The sequence below is a fragment of the Petromyzon marinus genome, unplaced genomic scaffold (genome assembly GCF_048934315.1).
Source record: "Petromyzon marinus isolate PM22_M1 ecotype Great Lakes invasive population unplaced genomic scaffold, UKy_Petmar_22M1.pri1.0 PM_G_Scaffold_27, whole genome shotgun sequence".
Taxonomy (NCBI): domain Eukaryota; kingdom Metazoa; phylum Chordata; class Hyperoartia; order Petromyzontiformes; family Petromyzontidae; genus Petromyzon; species Petromyzon marinus.
Genome location: NW_027422839.1, coordinates 319803 through 340908, shown reverse-complemented (window position 1 = coordinate 340908; position 21106 = coordinate 319803). Strand labels below are relative to the sequence as shown.

Genomic DNA, 21106 nt, shown 5'->3' with positions numbered 1-21106 from the left:
TTAGCCAATTTTCACAGCCTCAGATTAATCCACTGCTGGATGATGCCTTTCCCCATATTATATGGGTTGCTTGACCATACTGCACCACACTGGCCAATGCGGTTTGTTTGAAGGGGTCCAGATATCACTTCCAATTCATGTTATAGTCATTCCCTGTAATCGAACTTACAGTGAGGGAAAAAAGTATTTGATCCTCTGCTGATTTTGTACGTTTGCCCACTGACAAAGAAATGATCAGTCTATAATTTTCATGGTAGGTTTATTTGAACAGTGAGAGACAGAATAACAACAACAAAAATCCAGAAAAACGCATGTCAAAAATGTTATAAATTGATTTGCATTTTAATGAGGGAAATAAGTATTTGACCCCTCTGCATAACATGACTTAGTACTTGGTGGCAAAACCCAGGAGTGTCCCACTTTTGTAGAGGAAACCTTTACAGCAAAATCATCAAACACCCACCACCCCCACCACACTACCGTTCCCAAAGTCCGCCGAGTGGAAGGTCATGGCAACGCAAGAAAGTCCACTGATCTTTCACGAGGCCAGGACTCCCCACGCCCGTGTCTGAGGGTTCTAAGGTCAACTGTAGTTTAGATTAAAAAAATATCTGAATGCAACCGCAACTCACAAAATAACAAAATTAACCCAGAATGCACCAAATCTCGTCAGATCTTTGAAGCTCAACCGGGGAAGAGCCTGGGTTTAGTGCTTAATTTGAAGACTGTCTGGGAAAAGCAGAAGTTTTAGGCCTTGCGCTGCAAGTTGGCCAACAGATGTCGTATGCACAGGTAATCTCCGAGTTACTCCGGTTTCCTCTCACGAGCCAAACAAGTTACAAAAGAATTGGTCGAACATCTGAACGCTGGAACTTCATGAATACAAAATCTCAGAAACAGTCAGGATTTCCTGAGTAAATGAACGGGAAAAAAAAGATTCTGACAGTATTATTATTATCACCCACGGGTGCGCATGTGAGGAGCGGGGCTTTAATTTCAACCACATCCCACACACGGCACACCACGTCCAGTACGCACTTCTCACACTACGGCCGTGGCTAAACAAACAAAAAAAATCACGTGTGCCTCCTCCGGTCTACCAGCGACCCAGAAAATATTCCATGAGAAATTTAAGGCCTCCTCGTGTGCGGGCGCGCCACGCGTGAAGACTGAATGGACTGCGGGGGGCTCTGGTCCTCTGGTTGTACGTGGAATGTACGGGGGGTGTGGTGGTTCGCCCAACTGGATGCGGACCGCTATAAATTCCGTGCACTGCACAAACCCCCGGTATAAAACCACGGCCTCTGCCGGACCACTGGGGGCAACCAGCGAGCTAAAAAGAGGTCAGAGTTGGAAAAGGTCCACCCCCCCCCCTTCTTTCTCTCCCCCTCACTTGTGAAAATGACTGAACAATTTGTTCGATACAATGCCATTGTTTCGAAGAGATCAACCGGATTATCTTTCGTCTTGGCTACACAGCCATACGTGTGCGTGTATACATCCCCCGTTTGTCAATCCACTGCTGGATAAGGGCTCACGCCACCCAGCAGTCGGTAGTGAGGGGTTATCTGACCACACGTCAGTGTGTCTTGATAAAGGTCAGGGGGAGTACAGACACAAAATGGATTTAGCTGCACTGCCCGGAATGCCCACGACTACTGCACCTGTATTTTGTGCAAGGTGGTCGCCCATCCGAGCAGTATCCAGGATCAAAACTTGCTCAGACGAGATTGGTGCGCGGTTAGGCCGCAGGCCATTAGGGGTCGCATGCAGACACTTCTAGAACACAAATCGCATGTCATTGTGGTTTGCGTTGACAACACTGCACGTCGGCGTCACGAGCGACTAGTCGCCATGCTGTGGACCCTGGGCAATAATCATTGGCAAATAAAACAGATAAGTAGCTGGATATAAGCACACCTGCTATAAGCACAGTTCTTATATGGCAACACATTCTTACGTTACACTGGTGGCCTTGCTCTGTAAAGGGTGTGCTTATATCCAGATTCTACTGCAACTGGCGGGCGTGTTAGGAAAACTTGATAACCCACACAAGCAGGACACCTTCGTGAGAGGTAGGGCTTTGTAAAAGAGAGTAAGGGGATGGAAGAGATGATGAGAGCGAATGTTTTAAGGCCACTGTGCGGAACATCTGTACGGGGAAAGTTGTATTGTCAAGCGCTTCAAAGAAGTCACACGTGGGGTTAGAGAGAACAATAATAAGTGTGGGTTACCAGGTTATTCTGGGACACCCCTCGATTGTGGTGCAATTGCTAGAGACCCTACGACAGCACCGTCACATTTGATCATCAACCGCAACTAAATCATTATTAACATCTAAAGATTCCAGTAATAATAAGCGACTTAACATAACCATTCCTGCCTCCCCAATCTAATTACAGTGGCGAGTAAGTTCACCGAGCGAGCGATGTCAATTATAATGATGTTCTAAAGCGTTTGGAGAGCTTAAAATTTAAAGAACGAGAGCGGAGTCTCGACATTTACGAGTTGGAAAAATTGAAAAACCGCCATTTTAATGACAGGCCCCTCAAATGTAAGACCAAAACATTTTAGACTTGGGCGTCTTATTTTTTCACAAACTCAGACTTAATCAAGTTTGCATCTGGAGATGCTGAAGGGTGACACATTCCAAACATGACATCAGATTTTAAAATCCGAAAACTGCGATTTGCCCTCTTAAAAATTCCGTGGGCTAAAACTTGTGTGTGTGTGTTTGTCGTTTGCAAGCTTGGGTCCTGCGAAAGTATTGTCTGGAAGTGTTGAAGGATGTCAAATCCAAACATGACAGAATTAAAAAAATTCGGCATCCGCATTGTTGCTTAATTTCAGCCTAAGCCTGTTCAGGTTTGCGTGTGTACGTATAGACGGTGCTTTGAAGGGGGTTGGCATTCGAAACATGTCGCGTTTTTCAATAACTGAATTTTCGGGGGATTTATTTTTGTTAGTGCGTGGCACACAGGGTGGTGCGCTGCTATGCAGGATTTTCAAATGGATACGCGCGACATTGACAGCATAATTGGAAATCACATCGACAAGCGCCATAGGGAATATCTTCTTTAACATTCATTTATATTTTTATTTTTTCGATTTTTATATTTTACGTGCCGAAAGTTGTTTTTGCGCCAATTTTTATTTTGCTTCTCACCTGCGCCGAAAAAAAAATACACTTAACGTGAAATATATTCGGGGAGGGGGGCGGGGGGGGGGCAGGAAACTAAAACAACACGACACAATAGTTCAAAGCTAGGCACACGTTGCACGCTGCACTGAAACTCTGCATGAACTACATGTGAACTACATGTGAACTACATGTGAACTACATGTGAACTGTGAACGCCGTTTTGTCAACAGCGCTGGATGCAGCAACAATACGTTCCTAACGCACGAGCAGCTACGGCAGGGAGCAATGTTGGGATTAACCACAGGTTGTCGCCCCAGGAGGTAGCCGTGCAGAGGAACGCAAGCATCGTTTCCGGAGGATAGCTCTCCGCAGCTGGGCCGCTCGCGTCTCTCCTGTTTTGTTAAAAAATAAAGGCACTTTTGAAGGCGGAAAACTGGCTACACGCGTTACGCCAGTACTATCCTGTGCGCGCAGGTTATGCATGTAGGTAAATACTAGGCATGTACGAATAAGACTACCCCCCCCCACCACCCAGCAGTTCGACGTATCGTCATCACTCGGGCGCTGCGATAGATTAAAGATTAAACAATTTGGTTTTAATTACCAAATGTGGTGAACGCGGCACCTCGAGTGCCTGCGGTGGATTAGGTGACCGGATCAATTAGGTGGATTGCACGGATGGAATGCAAGTGGTTTCCCAGTAAAAGTGGAACATCTAGACCAGCGCAAGGGGTGAACGTTCGGCCAACGTTGGCCAAACGGTTTACTGGGCGATTCTAACGTTCGCTATTTGCCACACGTGTTGCGAGCATACGGAATCGCCGTCGATCGAGGATTCTGATCCGCTGCGTCGTTACTACGACCGATAAAAACACAGGTCCTGCAGTGGGTCACCATCGATGATGAAACTCGCATTTGAATTGTTTCACACGTTTTTTCGTTCTCGTCTCTACGGTTTTCGTTCACTCAACTTGGCCCGACTGCGATGCGTACCGTGTCGCTCGGACGTCGTTTGGATCAATTGTAAATAACAAATTCCCAAATGCACGATTAGATGCGAACGTTTGTGGGTGTAGGAATCGTTTGTTTACGGTCTATGCATCGCTACACGCCTAGTATTTGTGTATGCACACCCATACTTGTGTGTACAGATACGCTTATGCATGTAAAATACTATGGGTGATTTTCTGATTTAAAAAAATTACTTGCTTGCATTTGTAACAACAATTATGGATCTTCTTATGGATTTTTGACAACTTACACGATGTCCTAATTTTTATGCGTTTTGGGGTTTTAACAAGTGATGTCATGTGGCAATTACCTCCTGTCAAGTGACACCACTCTTGGCGTGAAGGTGATGCCACCTGTTTGTGACATCACTTTTTCAGATCAATATAAAGAATATTTATTTATTTTGGCCCAAATTTTACGTCTCAGCCTGGATTGCAAGATTTTTCAGATTTATCTGAAAATCTGGAACATCCCTAATAGTAATACATATACATCATAATTCTAACAGCATGCATTTAATGTCTCAATGTACACGTTTACTGCATAAGATTGTGAATGTACCTGTTACAGGGGTGTCCACCAATCACTGAAGAAAATGGATTACAGTAGACTTCAGTCCTAGCTATGTTTATGAAATCACATAACCCATACACACTTGGTAATGTGAAGATTTCATCATCTGTGTCTCATGCCCTCCTCTCGACCGCCACATGTCGACCATCGCGTTGACACTCATCATATCGAGATTTTAAAGTCCCAGGTGCTTGCCAACATCACGTGCTTTTCTCGTGTGCTGCTATCGGCGACCACTCTAGAAATATGGATGACCAACGGATGCAGTTATTTAGGAATTGGTGATTTTGCACAATGACCAAGGCGGAGACATTTTTGTGCACTCGGCACGCGCCTCTGTGCGTGCTGCCGACACGGATTCGCTCGAGGTTTTCGCAATCGTTAAATGCAAGCACGGTAAGGATTATTTTTGCTGCCAATATTTCAGCCAGGGGGACACGTTAAAGATCCCTTGGCGTAGTTCGCAAGAGTGGGACCACTGTGCGCTGGCGTCAGGGTCCACGTTTGGCGAAAATTACACCGCTAATTATCTCGATTGGATACATGGTGTTCATCACTCTCCCTACTGCCCATCCGAATGCCCCAGGTCAGTCTTCACATGAGACCATCCTGGTCTCTTGGGTTCTCACCTGCATGAACATAGCAAACTTGAAACTTGAACCGCACAGTTCAATTAGATGTATAATTACGATTATTTAATTATGGGTACATTCAAGGACAACACACCCTGTACAGGACAATATGCTATACATACGAATATAATTATATGGGCCTAAGTAAGCAATGTCAATGTACGCCCCATATAAACATATACCCATGCATGTGTTGCGTACACATACATGGGTATATGTTTGTACGTGTATTTACAGATGTATATATCTGCAAACATGTTCGTACGTTTATTATTAGTGGACTTACATGTATATATCTGTACATATGAATGCATGTGTCTATGTATGAATGTACACATGCATACATGCATGCATACACACATGACCTATGGGAAAAAAATGTATGTGTATGGAAATACGTATCAATGTACGCGCCATACAGACATATACCCATGCATGTGTTGCGTACACATACATTGGTATATGTTTGTAAATGTATTTACAAATGTATAGATCTGCCAACATATTCCTATGTAAATTATTAGTGGACTTATATATTTATATCTGTACATATGAATGCATGTGTGTAGGTATGAATGTACACATGCATGTATACATCCATGCATACACACGTAACCTATGGAAAGCAAATGTACATGTGTATGGAAATATGTATAAATCCGTGTATGTACATATGCAACAAGGCAGTGGGTGACCAGTGCCTCCAGGTTGAGGAAACAACAGCTTCCACTTCAGGTTTGTTCAACCTCCGGTGACGTGAGATTGAGAGGCACGCGTACAGGCCTCGTGTCAATCCACTGCTGTATGAGGACGACCCCCACCCCACGTCGTGCTGCTCCGTTGGGGTAACGTGACCACAATTCACCGTGCCGGTCAGTGCGGGTTAAAGGCGGCCAAGAATGGACACGGGAGCATAGAAGCACAATACGACAATGGATTGTCTGTGACGGCCCTGTGCTTTCCCCGCCCATCACTTGGCGCGTACAGGTGGATTCATTGAGAACTGGAACGTGAAAAAAAAGTCTGATGATGATGATGATGAAGCTCCTTTGCTAGGGACCAATTATACGGAGCAGTTTATCCCGGGAAGATATGTGCCCCTGTCCGGTTGGAGAAAGCGCCGATGTAACTACTGCTCCGAATCTTATTCGTGACTTCATCATGCTCCTTGATTAATCATGGAGGGAGCCCTCTCTGTGGACTCCACAAATCTCCCACCTTCCTAAGTGCAAGTGATCGTCCAACCTTCAAACTTGCACCCATCAATGAGAACGCATCAACACGGTACTCCGATCCCTCCACTGTGCTCTCAACCTAATTCAGACTCAACTGCAAGATGGAGGATCTTGAAGACGCCTTCAATGTCTTCAAGATCTTCCATGGGCTCTCAACCCTCCTACCTCTCCCCCCCCCCCCTCTAATCGCCTATAATATGATCTGCACACCAGCAACTAAGATCTCCCATCTTACTACCCCCTGTTCAAGTCCAGACCAAAATCTTTCCTCGTCCTTCTTGTCTACGATCATCTCAAGTCTCCGAAATGTTTCAAAGAAGAAAATGAATAAATACTTTCCTGTTTTTGGGCGATTCCCAGCGATGCGGATTTAGACGGTCTCTCAATGCGCTTGGATCGTATTGCCGATGAAGCCAATGCCGTCGCATTCCAGTTACTCAACGAATCCACCGGACGCGCGCGCCATCGCCTGAGACTGGAAAACCCGAGGTGGCACTTGTGGCCTCCTCAACCTGAAGCCACGAAAAACCTCTCCTATGCATTAAGTGCCTGGCATGAGCAATTCACATTTTTCAGATTCCGTATTCGCATGTGTCCAAAACCAACGGCGCCACGTTCAAGTTGAAACCGGTTCCTTGCGAAGCCTCGGGAGGTACCGGTGGGGCGAGTGGGAGGACGTGTCTCACGGTGGGCCCCCCCCACCCCAAACTCCCCCTTCTCTCTCCTCGCCGTCCGTCTCGATCTCCACCGCGGTTCTAGTTTCTGTACCGTGCCGCAACATCGGACCACAGCCTCTGCATGTCCTCCAGGCCCCTGGTCCAGAGCTCGCGTAGCTTCACCCAGCCGGTGCGTGCCGTTATCAGCAGGTAGTCGGCGTTCTGCGGGTATCGCAGGATCGTGTAGCGGGCCATGACCAGCGACTGGCAGAACCTGCGGGGAAAAGTAGACCATGTTGTTGTTGTCGCCGTTGCTGTCGTGACGGTTAATATCGTTTGTTATTCAAGAGGGTTTTTGCTGCCGACTTGTTGATCGGCTGGGATTTTAGCGTCCAGGAATCGCAGCCATAGTTGGATCAAGTCTCGTGGTCAGCAGCAGAAGTGCCAGCAGAAGGAAAGTCTCCGTCTTCATCTTCCTCGTCTCCAGCAGCAGCAGCAGCAGCGTGATCAGCAACATGATCGTAAACAACATCGCTATGAGTGTCTTTTCTATAATCATCATCACCGTCATCAGCAGCATCCGTAGAAGTGCTGTTAGCAACATCATGGTAATCAGCATTATTATGTCTTAACTGTTACTGATCCCCCCCGTTCACCAATACACATTAACCAGCATGGTGAAGTATGGTCAACCACCGCGACGATCGACATGGCATTGGCAAGACCTTCATCATTGGTCTGATGAAGAGCTTTAAATAAATAATAAAGCACTTTTTTTGCCGCACAATCATCGAGTTTATCGGATTCTCGCCAGACCTGGATTAATTCTCGTTACGTAACCGCCACAGGTTTTTGAAGCCAACGTTTCCCGATGCGGCCAACGGCGATCCGGGCAGACCCGACCCGACCTGCCCCGGCCCCCCTCCCCACCTCCGCTCTCACCTGCACGCCACCAGGAAGTAAACGGCCCTCCTCTCGTCCTCGGTGAGGGCCTGCACGCTCTCGTAGCCGGCCAGGACGTGACCCCCGGCCTCCATCGCCTCTCCGCTCTCCACCATCATGTACATGATGGCCATGGCCAGGTCGTACACGTGGTAGCCGAACATCATCGAGTTGAGGTCCACAATGCCGGAGACGTGGTGCCGCGGCGCTCCCTCCGCCGACTTGGGCCCCTGCTGCTGCTGCTGCTGCTCGCTTCCCGCGGCCACCTCCTGCACCAGGATGTTGTCGTCATTGAAGTCACCGTGGATTATGCCTGCGGCGAGGGGGAAACGTCGAATTTGATTTCGTCCGTTGTCTTTTATTGTTGACCGTCCTCCCCTCGTCGCCGTCGTCATCGTTCGTGCCCGTGCCGTTTTTATTCCGGCCGCACGATTGGTGTTGCGCAAGCCGCGTGTGCGAGTCTAAGAACGGCCCCCGCAGAGTCTCAGTGAATCACCGACTTCTCCTGCCTTCAAAGGCACAGAATTACAATAACCCACCAGCGTCGTACAACCCTGTACAGGGGCGAGATATGGAGCGGTGTGTAGTGGTATGCACACCGCATCACGAGCCCTTGATTCCCGGCCATGGAGAACATCACTGATATCTGAACCAGTCCTGGGATCCTACCTACCTCCTCACCGACCAGCATGGTGAAGGAGGCAAAACAACCCCCATGACCCTACACAGCCTGGGAATGCCTTCGTCCAGATAGTGCATTGACAAAGGGCTGTACATTATTATTATTATGAGTATATGTGTAACAAAAACTGTTGAACACAATTTAGCATCCATTGAAAAATGATTTGGTAGAAATTACAATTATGATTTATATACAGTAGCGTCTGAATGTAATAACCCTGTCATTTGATTTCACCTGTGATCAGTGTCTGTGCGAGTGTCCCCCATTACATGCATGCCTTGTAATGCATCTGTGTATGCTGGGTAAAAGTAATCACGTGAAGCACATTGCAAAGAAAATGCTTGCCACAAATGAAACACAATACCTTGCTGATCTCGTCAAGCAGCATAAACCATCACGCGAATTCGGGTGATCCTCGCAGCGGCTTTTGGCTAACCATCGAACAAAGAAAGACGGTCACCGCATCGCGCGCTTTCAGATGCACTTCTGCGGCCGTCTGAAAAGCTCTTCTTTCCGATATTAGGAAGGCACTGGAGCTATGCACTTTTAAACCTAGATTGAACACTAATTTATTTTTGAACTGATTTTTTTGTGTTTAGTTTGTTGTCCTTCCCCCGCACCTCCGATTAGCACGGTTGGCTACGTACGGTGCGAAAGAAGTTCAACGTACACACGTACGTGGCACCCGTCGTGGCTTCAAGGCCTCGTCGGTGGCCCCCTGAGGCATGGAGCTACGTCCCGGGTGAAGCTGCGAGGCGAGCGTACATCTGGTAAACTTGTGCAGGTTGGGTTGGATCTCCTCGCGGAACTTGGCGATGACCTCCCTGACCAGACCCTGGTTGGGGTCGCCATCCAGAGTGAAGAGGTAGGACTCGAGCAGGTGGGTGTTTGACAGGTTCCAGATGAAATCGTCTCGTTGCAGGGAGTGCAGGAACGGGTGCTCAAACTATGCAGATGTTTAAAAACGAAGGCGGTAAGATGACAAAAAATGCAATACGAGATTAACATCGCATTGGCCAGTTGAGTACACATGTAAGTTAAAGGCAGCAAAACGTCAAGCTTAGCAAAGGATAGTCTTCGTTTCAGAAAAGATGTTCTCCTTGACTTATTATTTTCTCTTTGGTTTTTTTCGGTAAAGTCACGTAGGTAAAACTATAAAATAAAAGAATAAATGAAAAAACAACTACATTTTTTTTCATTCTATCATTTTATAGTTTTACCTATGTGACTTTACCGAAAAAACCAAAGAGTATGAATCCTTGCAGTCACGAAAGCTAAAAATCTAGACTTATTATGCAGCTGAGGGTGGGGCTGCCCAAGTCCTGCGTGCGGCTGGCAAATGTTTGATTGGTATTTGTCAATAACAGGACACTTGAATGGATCTGAGAAGTAGTTTTGTGAGATCACCTTCTGTGGGCCATTCTCTAACCAGAGGTGATGCACAGAATGAGATGTTTTTTTCCATCTCATGACATGGCACCAATTAGCACAACTCATACAGCCCTTATCAAGGCACTGCCGTATTCAGTGTTGGTCATGTAGGGTGTTTGACCATACTTCGCCAAACTGGTCAGTGTAGGTTGGTGAAGGATAGAGGACAAGGGGGGGGTGGGGGGGGGCAGGACTGGTTCAGATATCACTTGCCACGAATGTTAGCCGTGGCCGGAAATAAAACTCAGGTGGCCGGGTTCGTAGCGCAGTGTGCGCACAACTGCGCCACCGCTCCACCCCGACGCTTGGAATAAAATTTGGGGGGGGGGGGTGAAACAACAAAAATACGTTGTTCATAATAAAGGTTTTTGGGTTAGATCGCGTTTATTTATAAATGTGTTGTAACCCTCCACCACCCGACACGGCCAATCAGCAAAAAAAAGTGTCACGTTGACAAAAAGACCAATAATTCACTACTTTAGCCCACCGGTGTGTTGAAGAGTGAATCCACATTTACAGTTTGAGTACGACGTTTCGCTGGTAAATACATCCAGCATCATCGGGCAATTCGCCAGAATGGTAAAGCCCTCGCTTGCTCCCGGTTTTATATAGAGCAGCAGGGTGACGTCATCACTTAACTCATATCAGGTGCAGTGATTAGAGGCGGAGGGGAGGGGGTATTGTAATTATATAATCGATTAGTAATCAGTCATTGGTTATGATTAGTAATGAGTTGTAGATTAGTAATTCATTAAATCAAAATGTAACGTGTATTATTTAATAATACGCTTCCAGGCCGCACTAAGCCTGTAGCTGTCAGAGCGATTAAAGTTATTCTTGTTCCTCTCAATTTCAATGGATTATCTAATTAGTCTTTGCCAGTAATAATTAATTTTACACACCACTGCAACATTGTCAAAATCAATTGAGTGTCCTTGTTGACAAGCATGTTCTGCCACTGCCGACAGTTGTGTTTGAGATAATTTAATATTTCTCTGATGTTCTTTTAGTCTTACGCTGATGTTACGTCCCGTCTGCCCAATGTAGCAGCTGCCACATAAACAATTAATCCGATATACACCTTCTGTTGATAGTTAGGTAATGCGTCTTTAGTGCAAGATACTAGTTTTTGAATTTTGTGTACTGTACCAAATCTTACTGTAATGTTTTGATTTTGCAAAACACGGGCTAATTTGTCAGTTACTCCTGAGATATATGGAATTTTTATTGTTTTAACAATCTGGTCGCTTTCAGCAGTATTGCTTTGCGATCGTGATTTGGCATTTAGTGCTCTGTTAATTTGAGCATTATTGTAGCCATTCTGTCGTAGTGCGTCTTTAACGTGTTTAATCTCTCTCACTAGACTCTCACCATCTGACACTGTTTTAGCCCGATGTATGAGCATCTTGATAAGAGAGGATTTCTGAGCTGGATGATGATGTGATTCTGCATTTAGATAGGCATCAGTGTGCATTTGATTTCTGTAAACGCTGTGTTATTTTATACATCGGGCTAAAACAGTGTCAGATGGTGAAAGTCTAGTGAGAGAGATTAAACACGTTAAAGACGCACTACGACAGAATGGCTACAATAATGCTCAAATTAACAGAGCACTGAATGCCAAATCACGATCGCAAAGCAATACTGCTGAAAGCGACCAGATTGTTAAAACAATAAAAATTCCATATATCTCAGGAGTAACTGACAAATTAGCCCGTGTTTTGCAAAAGCAAAACATTACAGTAAGATTTGGTACAGTACACAAAATTCCAAAACTAGTATCTTGCACTAAAGACGCATTACCTAAATTATCAACTGAAGGTGTATATCGGATTAATTGTTTATGTGGCAGCTGCTACATTGGACAGATGGGACGTAACATCAGTGTAAGACTAAAAGAACATCAGAGAAATATTAAATTATCTCAAACACAACTGTCGGCAGTGGCAGAACATGCTTGTCAACAAGGACACTCAATTGATTTTGACAATGTTGCAGTGGTGTGTAAAACTAATTATTACTGGCAAAGACTAATTAGAGAATCCATTGAAATTGAGAGGAACAAGAATAACTTTAATCGCTCTGACAGCTACAGGCTTAGTGCGGCCTGGAAGCGTGTTATTAAATAATACACATTACATTTTGATTTAAAGAATTACTAATCTACAACTCATTACTAATCATAACCAATGACTGATTACTAATCGATTATATAATTACAATACCCCCCCTCCGCCTCTAATCACTGCACCTGATATGAGTTAAGTGATGACGTCACCCTGCTGCTCTATATAAAACCGGGAGCAAGCGAGGGCTTTACCATTCTGGCGAATTGCCCGATGATGCTGGATGTATTTACCAGCGAAACGTCGTACTCAAACTGTAAATGTGGATTCACTCTTCAACACACCGGTGGGCTAAAGTAGTGAATTATTTGTCTTTTTGTAAACGTGACACTTTTTTTGCTGATTGGCCGTGTCGGGTGGTGGAGGGTTACGACACATTTATAAATAAACGCGATATAACCCAAAAACCTTTATTATGAATAATATTGGTCGCGAAAGCCTACATGTTAAACTGACTAACTTCTATGGGGAGGATACTTTTCTTAAAACCAGAAAATTGGAGAAGCTCCGCATTAAGCGGATGAAATTGATATCTTCACTGGCGTTCCTCAAAAGGTGCAGAGATTCAAAGGTAATACCAAACGCAGTTAAAATAACACATCACATAAAGTCTTCTAAAGCTAACCAAATACTACACAGAGCTAGCAAATTATTATTAATAGAGAGAATACAGCACAATAGGAGTGAACTATCTTACATTTCGGAATCGCTAAAGCAGTTACACTTAGATATAAGCAATAGTGTATCTATGCATTATTGGAATATAATCGATAACATAACGCAACAATCGGCTCATAATGTGTTTAAACTAACAAAAACTAACCAAATTAATAAATTTTCTAGACTACATAATAAACAAATCCCTACTGAAAACCAAAAATTTAAAAACAAAACCGTACTGAACTTGACTAACACTGTATTAACCGGTGACATGGTCTCTATCCTTTCTAAAGGCCTTAACTTTGCCGTTACCCCACGCACAATTCCAGTGGATGAGATCATTGCTGAGGTAGAATCAGCAGTTAGACTCCTTCCACATAATGAGGCAGAGATGACTAGACATGAGGTTGCTAAAATAATTGAGAATAGCAAAGTTCCAAAAGTAAATATTAGCTCTAACGAGGCAAAAGCCTTAAGAGAGCTGCGTGTAAACAAGGATATCCAAATCCTAGCAGCTGATAAAGGCCGCACTACTGTAGTGATGTCACGAGCCGATTATGATAATAAAATTAGAAATTTACTAGAGGAAAGCACCTACATTAAAATTAAACGAGATCCAACTAATACTTTAGAACGTAAGACCACTGCAATAATTGCAAATTCATTAATCCCTAAAAATGAGCAATACCAAATTAAGCCAAGGGCCTCAAAACCACCTAGACTCTATGGGCTACCAAAGATTCATAAAATCGGCATCCCATTACGACCCATAGTCAGTACAATTGGCTCTGCCACATATCAATTAGCAAAATATATAACCCAACAAATACAGCCCTACATCGGTAGGACATCTTCATTCATAAAAAAAAAATTCAGAACATCTTGTGAATGTGCTTAAAGATATTAAACTTACTCCTGATGATATTCTGGTAAGTTTTGATGTGATTTCTCTATTCACTAAGGTTCCAGTGGACGAATCGCTTAAATTACTTGATACACTAGTAAAGAATACCGGTTTACCAAAATATATTCCGAAACTTGCTGGCCATTGTTTAAATAACACTTACTTCTTATGGAGAGGGGATTTCTTTAAACAAAAGGAATGAGCAGCAATGGGTTCTTCTTTATCCCCTGCTACAGCAAATTTGTACGTGGAAAACTTTGAAATAAGAGCACTTGCCTCGAGCACATTAAAACCATCCTTTTGGTTTAGATATGTGGATGACACTTTGGTTGTCTGGCCACATGGTAAAGATACACTGAATGATTTTCTAAATCATCTCAATGCACAAAACCCGGCCATCCAGTTCACCATGGAAATGGAGGTGAATAACACACTCCCATTCCTAGATATTTTGCTTGGACATGGCCTAAACGGTAAAATAACACACAGCGTTTACAGAAAGCAAACGCACACTGATACCTATCTGAATGCAGAATCACATCATCATCCAGCTCAGAAATCCTCTCTTATCAAGACGCTCATACATCGGGCTAAAACAGTGTTAGATGGTGAGAGTCTAGTGAGAGAGGTTAACCACGTTAAAGACGCACTACGACAGAATGGCTACAATAATGCTCAAATTAACAGAGCACTGAATGCCAAATCACGATTGCAAAGCAATACTGCTGAAAGCGACCAGATTGTTAAAACAATAAAAATTCCATATATCTCGGGAGTAACTGACAAATTAGCCCGTGTTTTGCAAAAGCAAAACATTACAGTAATATTTGGTACAGTACACAAAATTAAAAAACTAGTGTCTGGGACTAAAGACGCATTACCTAAATTATCAACAGAAGGTGTATATTGGATTAATTGTTTATGTGGCAGCTGCTACATTGGACAGACGGGACGTAACATCAGCGTAAGACTAAAAGAACATCAGAGAAATATTAAATTATCTCAAACACAACTGTCGGCAGTGGCAGAACATGCTTGTCAACAAGGACACTCAATTGATTTTGACAATGTTGCAGTGGTGTGTAAAACTAATTATTACTGGCAAAGACTAATTAGAGAATCCATTGAAATTGAGAGGAACAAGAATAACTTTAATCGCTCTGACAGCTACAGGCTTAGTGAGGCCTGGAAGCATATTATTAAATAATACACATTACATTTTGATTTAAAGAATTACTAATCTACAACTCATTAATAATCATAAACAATGACTGATTACTAATCGATTATATAATTACAATACCCCCCCCCTCCGCCTCTAATCACTGAACCTGATATGAGTTAAGTGATGACGTCACCCTGCTGCTCTATATAAAACCGGGAGCAAGCGAGGGCTTTACCATTCTGGCGAATTGCCCGATGATGCTGGATGTAATTACCAGTGAAACGTCGTACTCAAACTGTAAATGTGGATTCACTCTTCAACACACCGGTGGGCTAAAGTAGTGAATTATTTGTCTTTTTGTCAACGTGACACTTTTTTTGCTGATTGGCCGTGTCGGGTGGTGGAGGGTTACGACACATTTATAAATAAACGCGATCTAACCCAAAAACCTTTATTATGAATAATATTGGTCGCGAAAGCCTACATGTTAAACCAAACATACGCTGCTTGAAAACCAGCCATTCGATCACTTGGAAGGACTCTCACGTTGCTAATTATGAACAGCTGCGTACGTTCCGAGCGAGTGGGCTCGTTACGTCACATTACACTTGCTTACCGAGAGAAAAGGCTCGCCGAGACTCAAGAGTTTTTTTTTTAAGATTGTCGCAGTAAGGGGTTGAGGAAACTATCGCTCCGCATTTCCCAATGAAGTAATTTGCGAGTTATTTATTTTTTGGCTTTTTACTTTGGCGAATATTCTCATATTCTTGTTTCTTTCGGTAAAGTCATGTAGAAGGGAAACAATAAAATAATAAAAATATAAAACAATAGAATTTTCACGACGTTTCGACTGCAACACAAGCAATCATCATCAGGTGTGAAAACCACAGCAATATTTTTTTTTTCAAATTTCCTTGTTGTGGTTTTCACACCTGATGACGATTGCTTGTGTTGCAGTTGAAACGTCGTGATAATTTTATTGTTTTATATTTTTTATTATTTTATTGTTTCCCCCTCTACGTGGTGACTTTACCGAAAGCAACAAGAATATGAATCCCTGCAGTCTCACGTCACCTGTCAAGAGGCGCTCGTGCTCTCGTACCTGCTGCAGGGCTTGGTGGATGCTTGCTGCCAGCTTGCCCACCTGGTAGTACAGGCTGCCATCCGCCAGCACCCTGGACAGCGGCACGCCGGGCAGGTACGTGAGCAGCCGCACGTTGAACTCCTTCTCTCCTTCGCCGCAGTCTGAGAATTCACAGCAGGAGTCGCCACCGAGGTCAAGAGGTCACCACGGTTAGTGAAATCTCACCGTCGCTTCCTTTTGCTGGAACATAAAAAGCTGTTCGGAAGCTGATATCGGAACCTCCAAGGTCTGGCCAAAGTGTCAACTCACCACTTTGCGCCCTGTGTTCATTACCCACGTGCTATACTACACAGGGTCTCTTATGAATTGCTCAACTGATAGCCAAGGCTACTATTCTTTTTTTAGAAAATTAAGCGACAATTTGCTGCTCAGCATTAAATGGTTAATAACAATAATGAACGTGCCAAGTCGGATATATAACGCACGTAAAATTCGTGTAGTCTTTAAAACGCCAATCTCTCAAGCAACTTGAATCGAGTATTTCTGTTCCCCCCCCCCAAAAAATAGTAAATTGGAGTGATTTTTTCCTCATGACTTTCTTTCACGGTACTATTAACGCAGAAATTAATAACACGAACGCATTCCGAAATTCGCATTCCTATATGGCCTTGTTGTCTAAACCGCTATAGCTAAATAAAGCATTTGAGAGGAATAATACCTCGCCACACCCATGCGTAAGGCATCCGCCAAAGTTGCAACGTGGCACGCAACCCTCGTGCCTTAGCGCACGCTGACCGGAACCGGGGGCAATTCACCCAGATTCGGGCCAGAATGGATACGTCAGCACACGAGTCTAGCTGAATTCCCTGGGTTCAGCTTGAGCAAATTACTTAGGAGCAGGGTGAATGGGGGCCCATCTGCATCAGGAGGCGACTTTTATCGCTCGTTCCATCACGTAAATATAAGGGTCAGCGGCTTTCCGTGATCTTCGCATTCCAAACACGGCGTTGGGCGGTGATGTCAGCTCACGCGATGAACCCCGAGCCTGGGTTTAAAGGAGCGCTGCTAGCCCAGGCATTATAATCAGAATATGTACTTTTACTGGAGGAATCCGATGAGCTATGAAGCACTTTGCTTTACAAATGTTTAGCAGCCCAGGGTTGTCCCAACTACAGCCCGTGGGCCAAGCCCGAACCACCAAAATTAATTCATTCTGGTCTACAGGACAACTATCCCGCCACGCCTTACAAGAACTAATTAAGTACATGTCTCAGTCAGCAATACTCACTTTAAATTACACACGACAACCGTCGCTCCCACGCCCGCCCCCCAACTGAAAAGTTTGACAAGACCCTCCCGATACTCAGTGAGGCTCTGCTGTGAAAACAAGTGTAACGATGATGATTACAATAATAATATTAATAGAAGTGATGCGATGCAGGAGGTCGGAGTGGGTGTGGGGGAGAGATAAGCTCTGTATCGACATGTTTGCATTTCTCTAAATCTCTCCTCTTGCGGATATATCTTTCTCCTATCTCTTCCATATAAATATCATATTTCTGATTAAATCTCTCTCTATGAATGAATTAAATGATGACATCACCCTGCTGCTCTATTTAAGACCAGGAGCAAGTGAGGGCTTCACCATTCTGGTGAATTGCCCGATGATGCTGGATGTAATTACCAGCGAAACGTCGCACTCAAATATTGTAAATGTTGTGGATTCACTCTTCATCACACCGGTGGGCTAAAGTAGTGAACTATTTTGTCTGTTGTCAACGTGACTCATTTTTTACTGTTTGGCTGTGTCGGGTGGTGGAGGGTTATGACACATTTATAAATAACGCGATCTCACCCAAAAACCTTTATCATGAATAAATCTCTCTCATATCTCTACAATATATCGCTTGTGACATCTCTCTCCCGTTTATGCTTGTTCATGTAATACATGGTTTTGGTTTGACGTGTTCCCCTTGTCAGCCAATCCGGAACTCGATGCAAAGAGTTTGACGTTTGCTTCTCTGTGCCATTAAAACGTCTCAGGGTCTCGTGGGAAGATAAGCAGAAACAAAAATTACGATTTAGGTTTTGTAAGTATGTTGAAATTCTTTCGCACCATACGTACGTGGCCAACCGTGCTCATCGGAGGTGTGGGGAGGTGGAACACACTGTGCAGTTGGCGAATGGCGGCGGCGGTGAACTGTACAAACATTATATCTACCAACCTGCAGGTCAGTAGATGAGAAAACAGCAAGTGTGCTTCTGATCTCTCACCACAGATGTTATCGTCTCGTCCGTGTGGCTTTGCTGTGAGCAGTCATTCCAGTTTCATCCCACACACCAAACATTGTTTTTTTATATATATGAAGAATTTACAAAATATCACAATGTGGACCTTGGGCCAGTACCAACAAGCAGTGCGTTACATCCACCAACCTCACAAAAACTAAAAAGTATGATCCTTTTACATCACTTATCGTCAGTGGAGTGCGACCCAGTATCGTACCACCGCCTCATGCTCGGATATTGATCGTTGTCTTTGCAAGTATAAACCAATGCTGTATTCGTATGATTACTATCAGCCTATGACTAAATCACCTGGAATGTGCCCTATCGTAAGATCTGAAAGCAAAGCAGGTTGAGCCTGGATTAGGGCTTCTATGGGTGACAATCGTGCATTAAACAGGCATCACAGGCTGCTGCGTGGTGCTATGTTGTGGGGGCCAGAGTTCAGTTGGAGCAAAATCAATTGTACTGCACTGTACATCTATTAAACTTGATTTGTCGCTTTCGTGACTGCAGGAATTACTCTTTGGTTTTTTCGGTAAAGTCACGTAGAAATAAGAAAAAATAAAATTACATAATAGCATACGACGTTTCGATTGCAACGCAAGCAATCATCATCAGGCATAGAAGAGCTAAATTTAAGAGAGAGGAAACACAGAACCGCAGAGATATATACAGACACCTAAGTGGAGGGAGTTCACACACAGACACAAAGAGAGACACAACGTACGGAGCACAGAGAGATAGGGTCTCTGTGCCGAGGCCTTAGCATGTAGGGGGAGACAAAGAGAGATGGAGAAGCACATCAAATAGAACAAGATTTAGTATTATGTACATCTCTTCTCCAATGTCTCTGCTCCCGGGACCCCCGCAGGCGCAGCTCACCGATGCTCTCGAGCGACATGATCTTCCCGCTGACGTTGTCCACCACCTCCTGCATGGGGAAGCCCCTCTCCCGCAGGAACCTCATCATGGCCATCTGCACCTCGAGCATCTGCGGCCGCTGGCTGTCCCGCGTGTTGGTGACCTTGAGCACGAACTGGCGACCGTCGCGCGCCAGCACGCGGTAGTTCTGGTCGACGTAGCTCGCCAGCGGGCTCACCCCCGCCACGCTCACCCCGTAGAGGCGCTCCACCAGCTCCGCCGCGCGGGACTCGCTGAGGCACGGCTTCTGGTGCTCGTGGCCATCGTCCTGCGGCGCGGCTTGCATCGTCTTCAACGGACAAAACGAGGGCAATCAAAAAGCTTTTTGGGGTTTTGCGAGTGCACGTTGGCGTCCGCTCCATTCGTGCAGCGCGAGGCGCCTCCGATGAGCATGGTTGGCTACGTACGGTGCGAAACAAGCTCAGCATACACACGAGGCTACACCCTGGAGGCGCTACGCTTCACGGACAGTCCACAGTAGTTTTCGCATTTACAAAGTTGTGCAGACACACGTGGCATACTACTTATTTAAATTACATCTCCGAGATCTTGAGCATCCGACTGTGAAGCAGACAGTGCGCAATATTTACAGTTCATACACCCACAGTATTAACCGGGGTGGTCGTGGGGCTCGTACCACAAACATCTGCAACGCGCTACCGCTCGGCCATGAAGTCAATCGATCGATCAGCGATCAATAAACAAGTCTCTTTGCTCGCATCACATTTAATAGCAACACATTTCACCGAACAGAAAAGCACCACTTAAACATGTCAGATATAAGATTCGTAATAACAGAGAATTCTCCTTGTGTATTTCAGTGGAAATACAGCCAGTGCCTGATAAAGTAGCATTACTGTAACTGGAATTATAACAAGAACCGTGGGTTTATGCAGCATTGGGGAGCTGCAGCTATGGCCCACCGAGTAAACACCTTGTCCCGTAAGCACGAAATCACGTGTTCAAATTCCACTGGATGTGTAATTGTGTGAATAATAATCAGGGCTTAATCTGTCACTGAATATTTTCTGGGTCGCTGGTGCGGAGTGGAGTGGGCAGCACAGCCCCGGTAGCCACGGCGATAGCGAAAGGTACACACTGGACGTGGTGTGCCGGGTGTCAGCAGATTTTTCAGAGTCGCTGACACAGAGCAGCCCTGGCCGAAATTATCTCCATACAAATGTAAAAGGCAAAGTTGTGATTATGTGTGTCTGTTCAAAATGTTTAGCGTACTTCCCGACATGCAACAAACTTGAAATTTGCCATGTGGGTACTTTCCAGACTGTACACCACGCAAAAATTATTAAAATACACTTTTGTGTTTTATTCTGGGAGGAGGAGGGGGGGAGCTCAATAATGCACTTTTTTTGCACGGCAAGTGAGCTGTGACGTCAAATCTGTCACGTGACCCACGCATGTGGAAGCTTAACGCATTGTAGTGTAGTGGTTAGCGCACTGCGCTACGAACCCGGCAACCCGAGTTCAATTCCCGCTCACGGCCACCACCGGTGACGATTATTTCAACCGCTCCTGGGCCTCCCCTAGATCGACTCAGCCTCAAACGAGTAATTGCTGTGGTGTGTGAACATCGCCACTGGGGACACAAAGGCGGCCGGGCGTGGTGCTGTCACCCACCCCTTCGTCTGTATATAT

The 21106-nt window shown here is 44.8% G+C and overlaps 1 protein-coding gene across 1 annotated transcript; it reads right to left on the bottom strand.

The window, feature by feature from the left end:
- Positions 1-248: 248 nt before the first annotated feature.
- LOC142913990 (hydroxylysine kinase-like) lies at positions 249-19819 on the bottom strand. Its single transcript, XM_076061116.1, has 5 exons — positions 19415-19819; positions 16262-16404; positions 9639-9819; positions 8192-8504; positions 249-7523 (listed from the first exon to the last, which is right to left on the bottom strand). The coding sequence occupies exons 1-5, from the start codon at positions 19737-19739 to the stop codon at positions 7349-7351; spliced, it is 1137 nt and encodes a 378-aa protein (XP_075917231.1). The 5' UTR covers positions 19740-19819; the 3' UTR covers positions 249-7348.
- Between the last annotated feature and the right edge of the window lie 1287 nt (positions 19820-21106).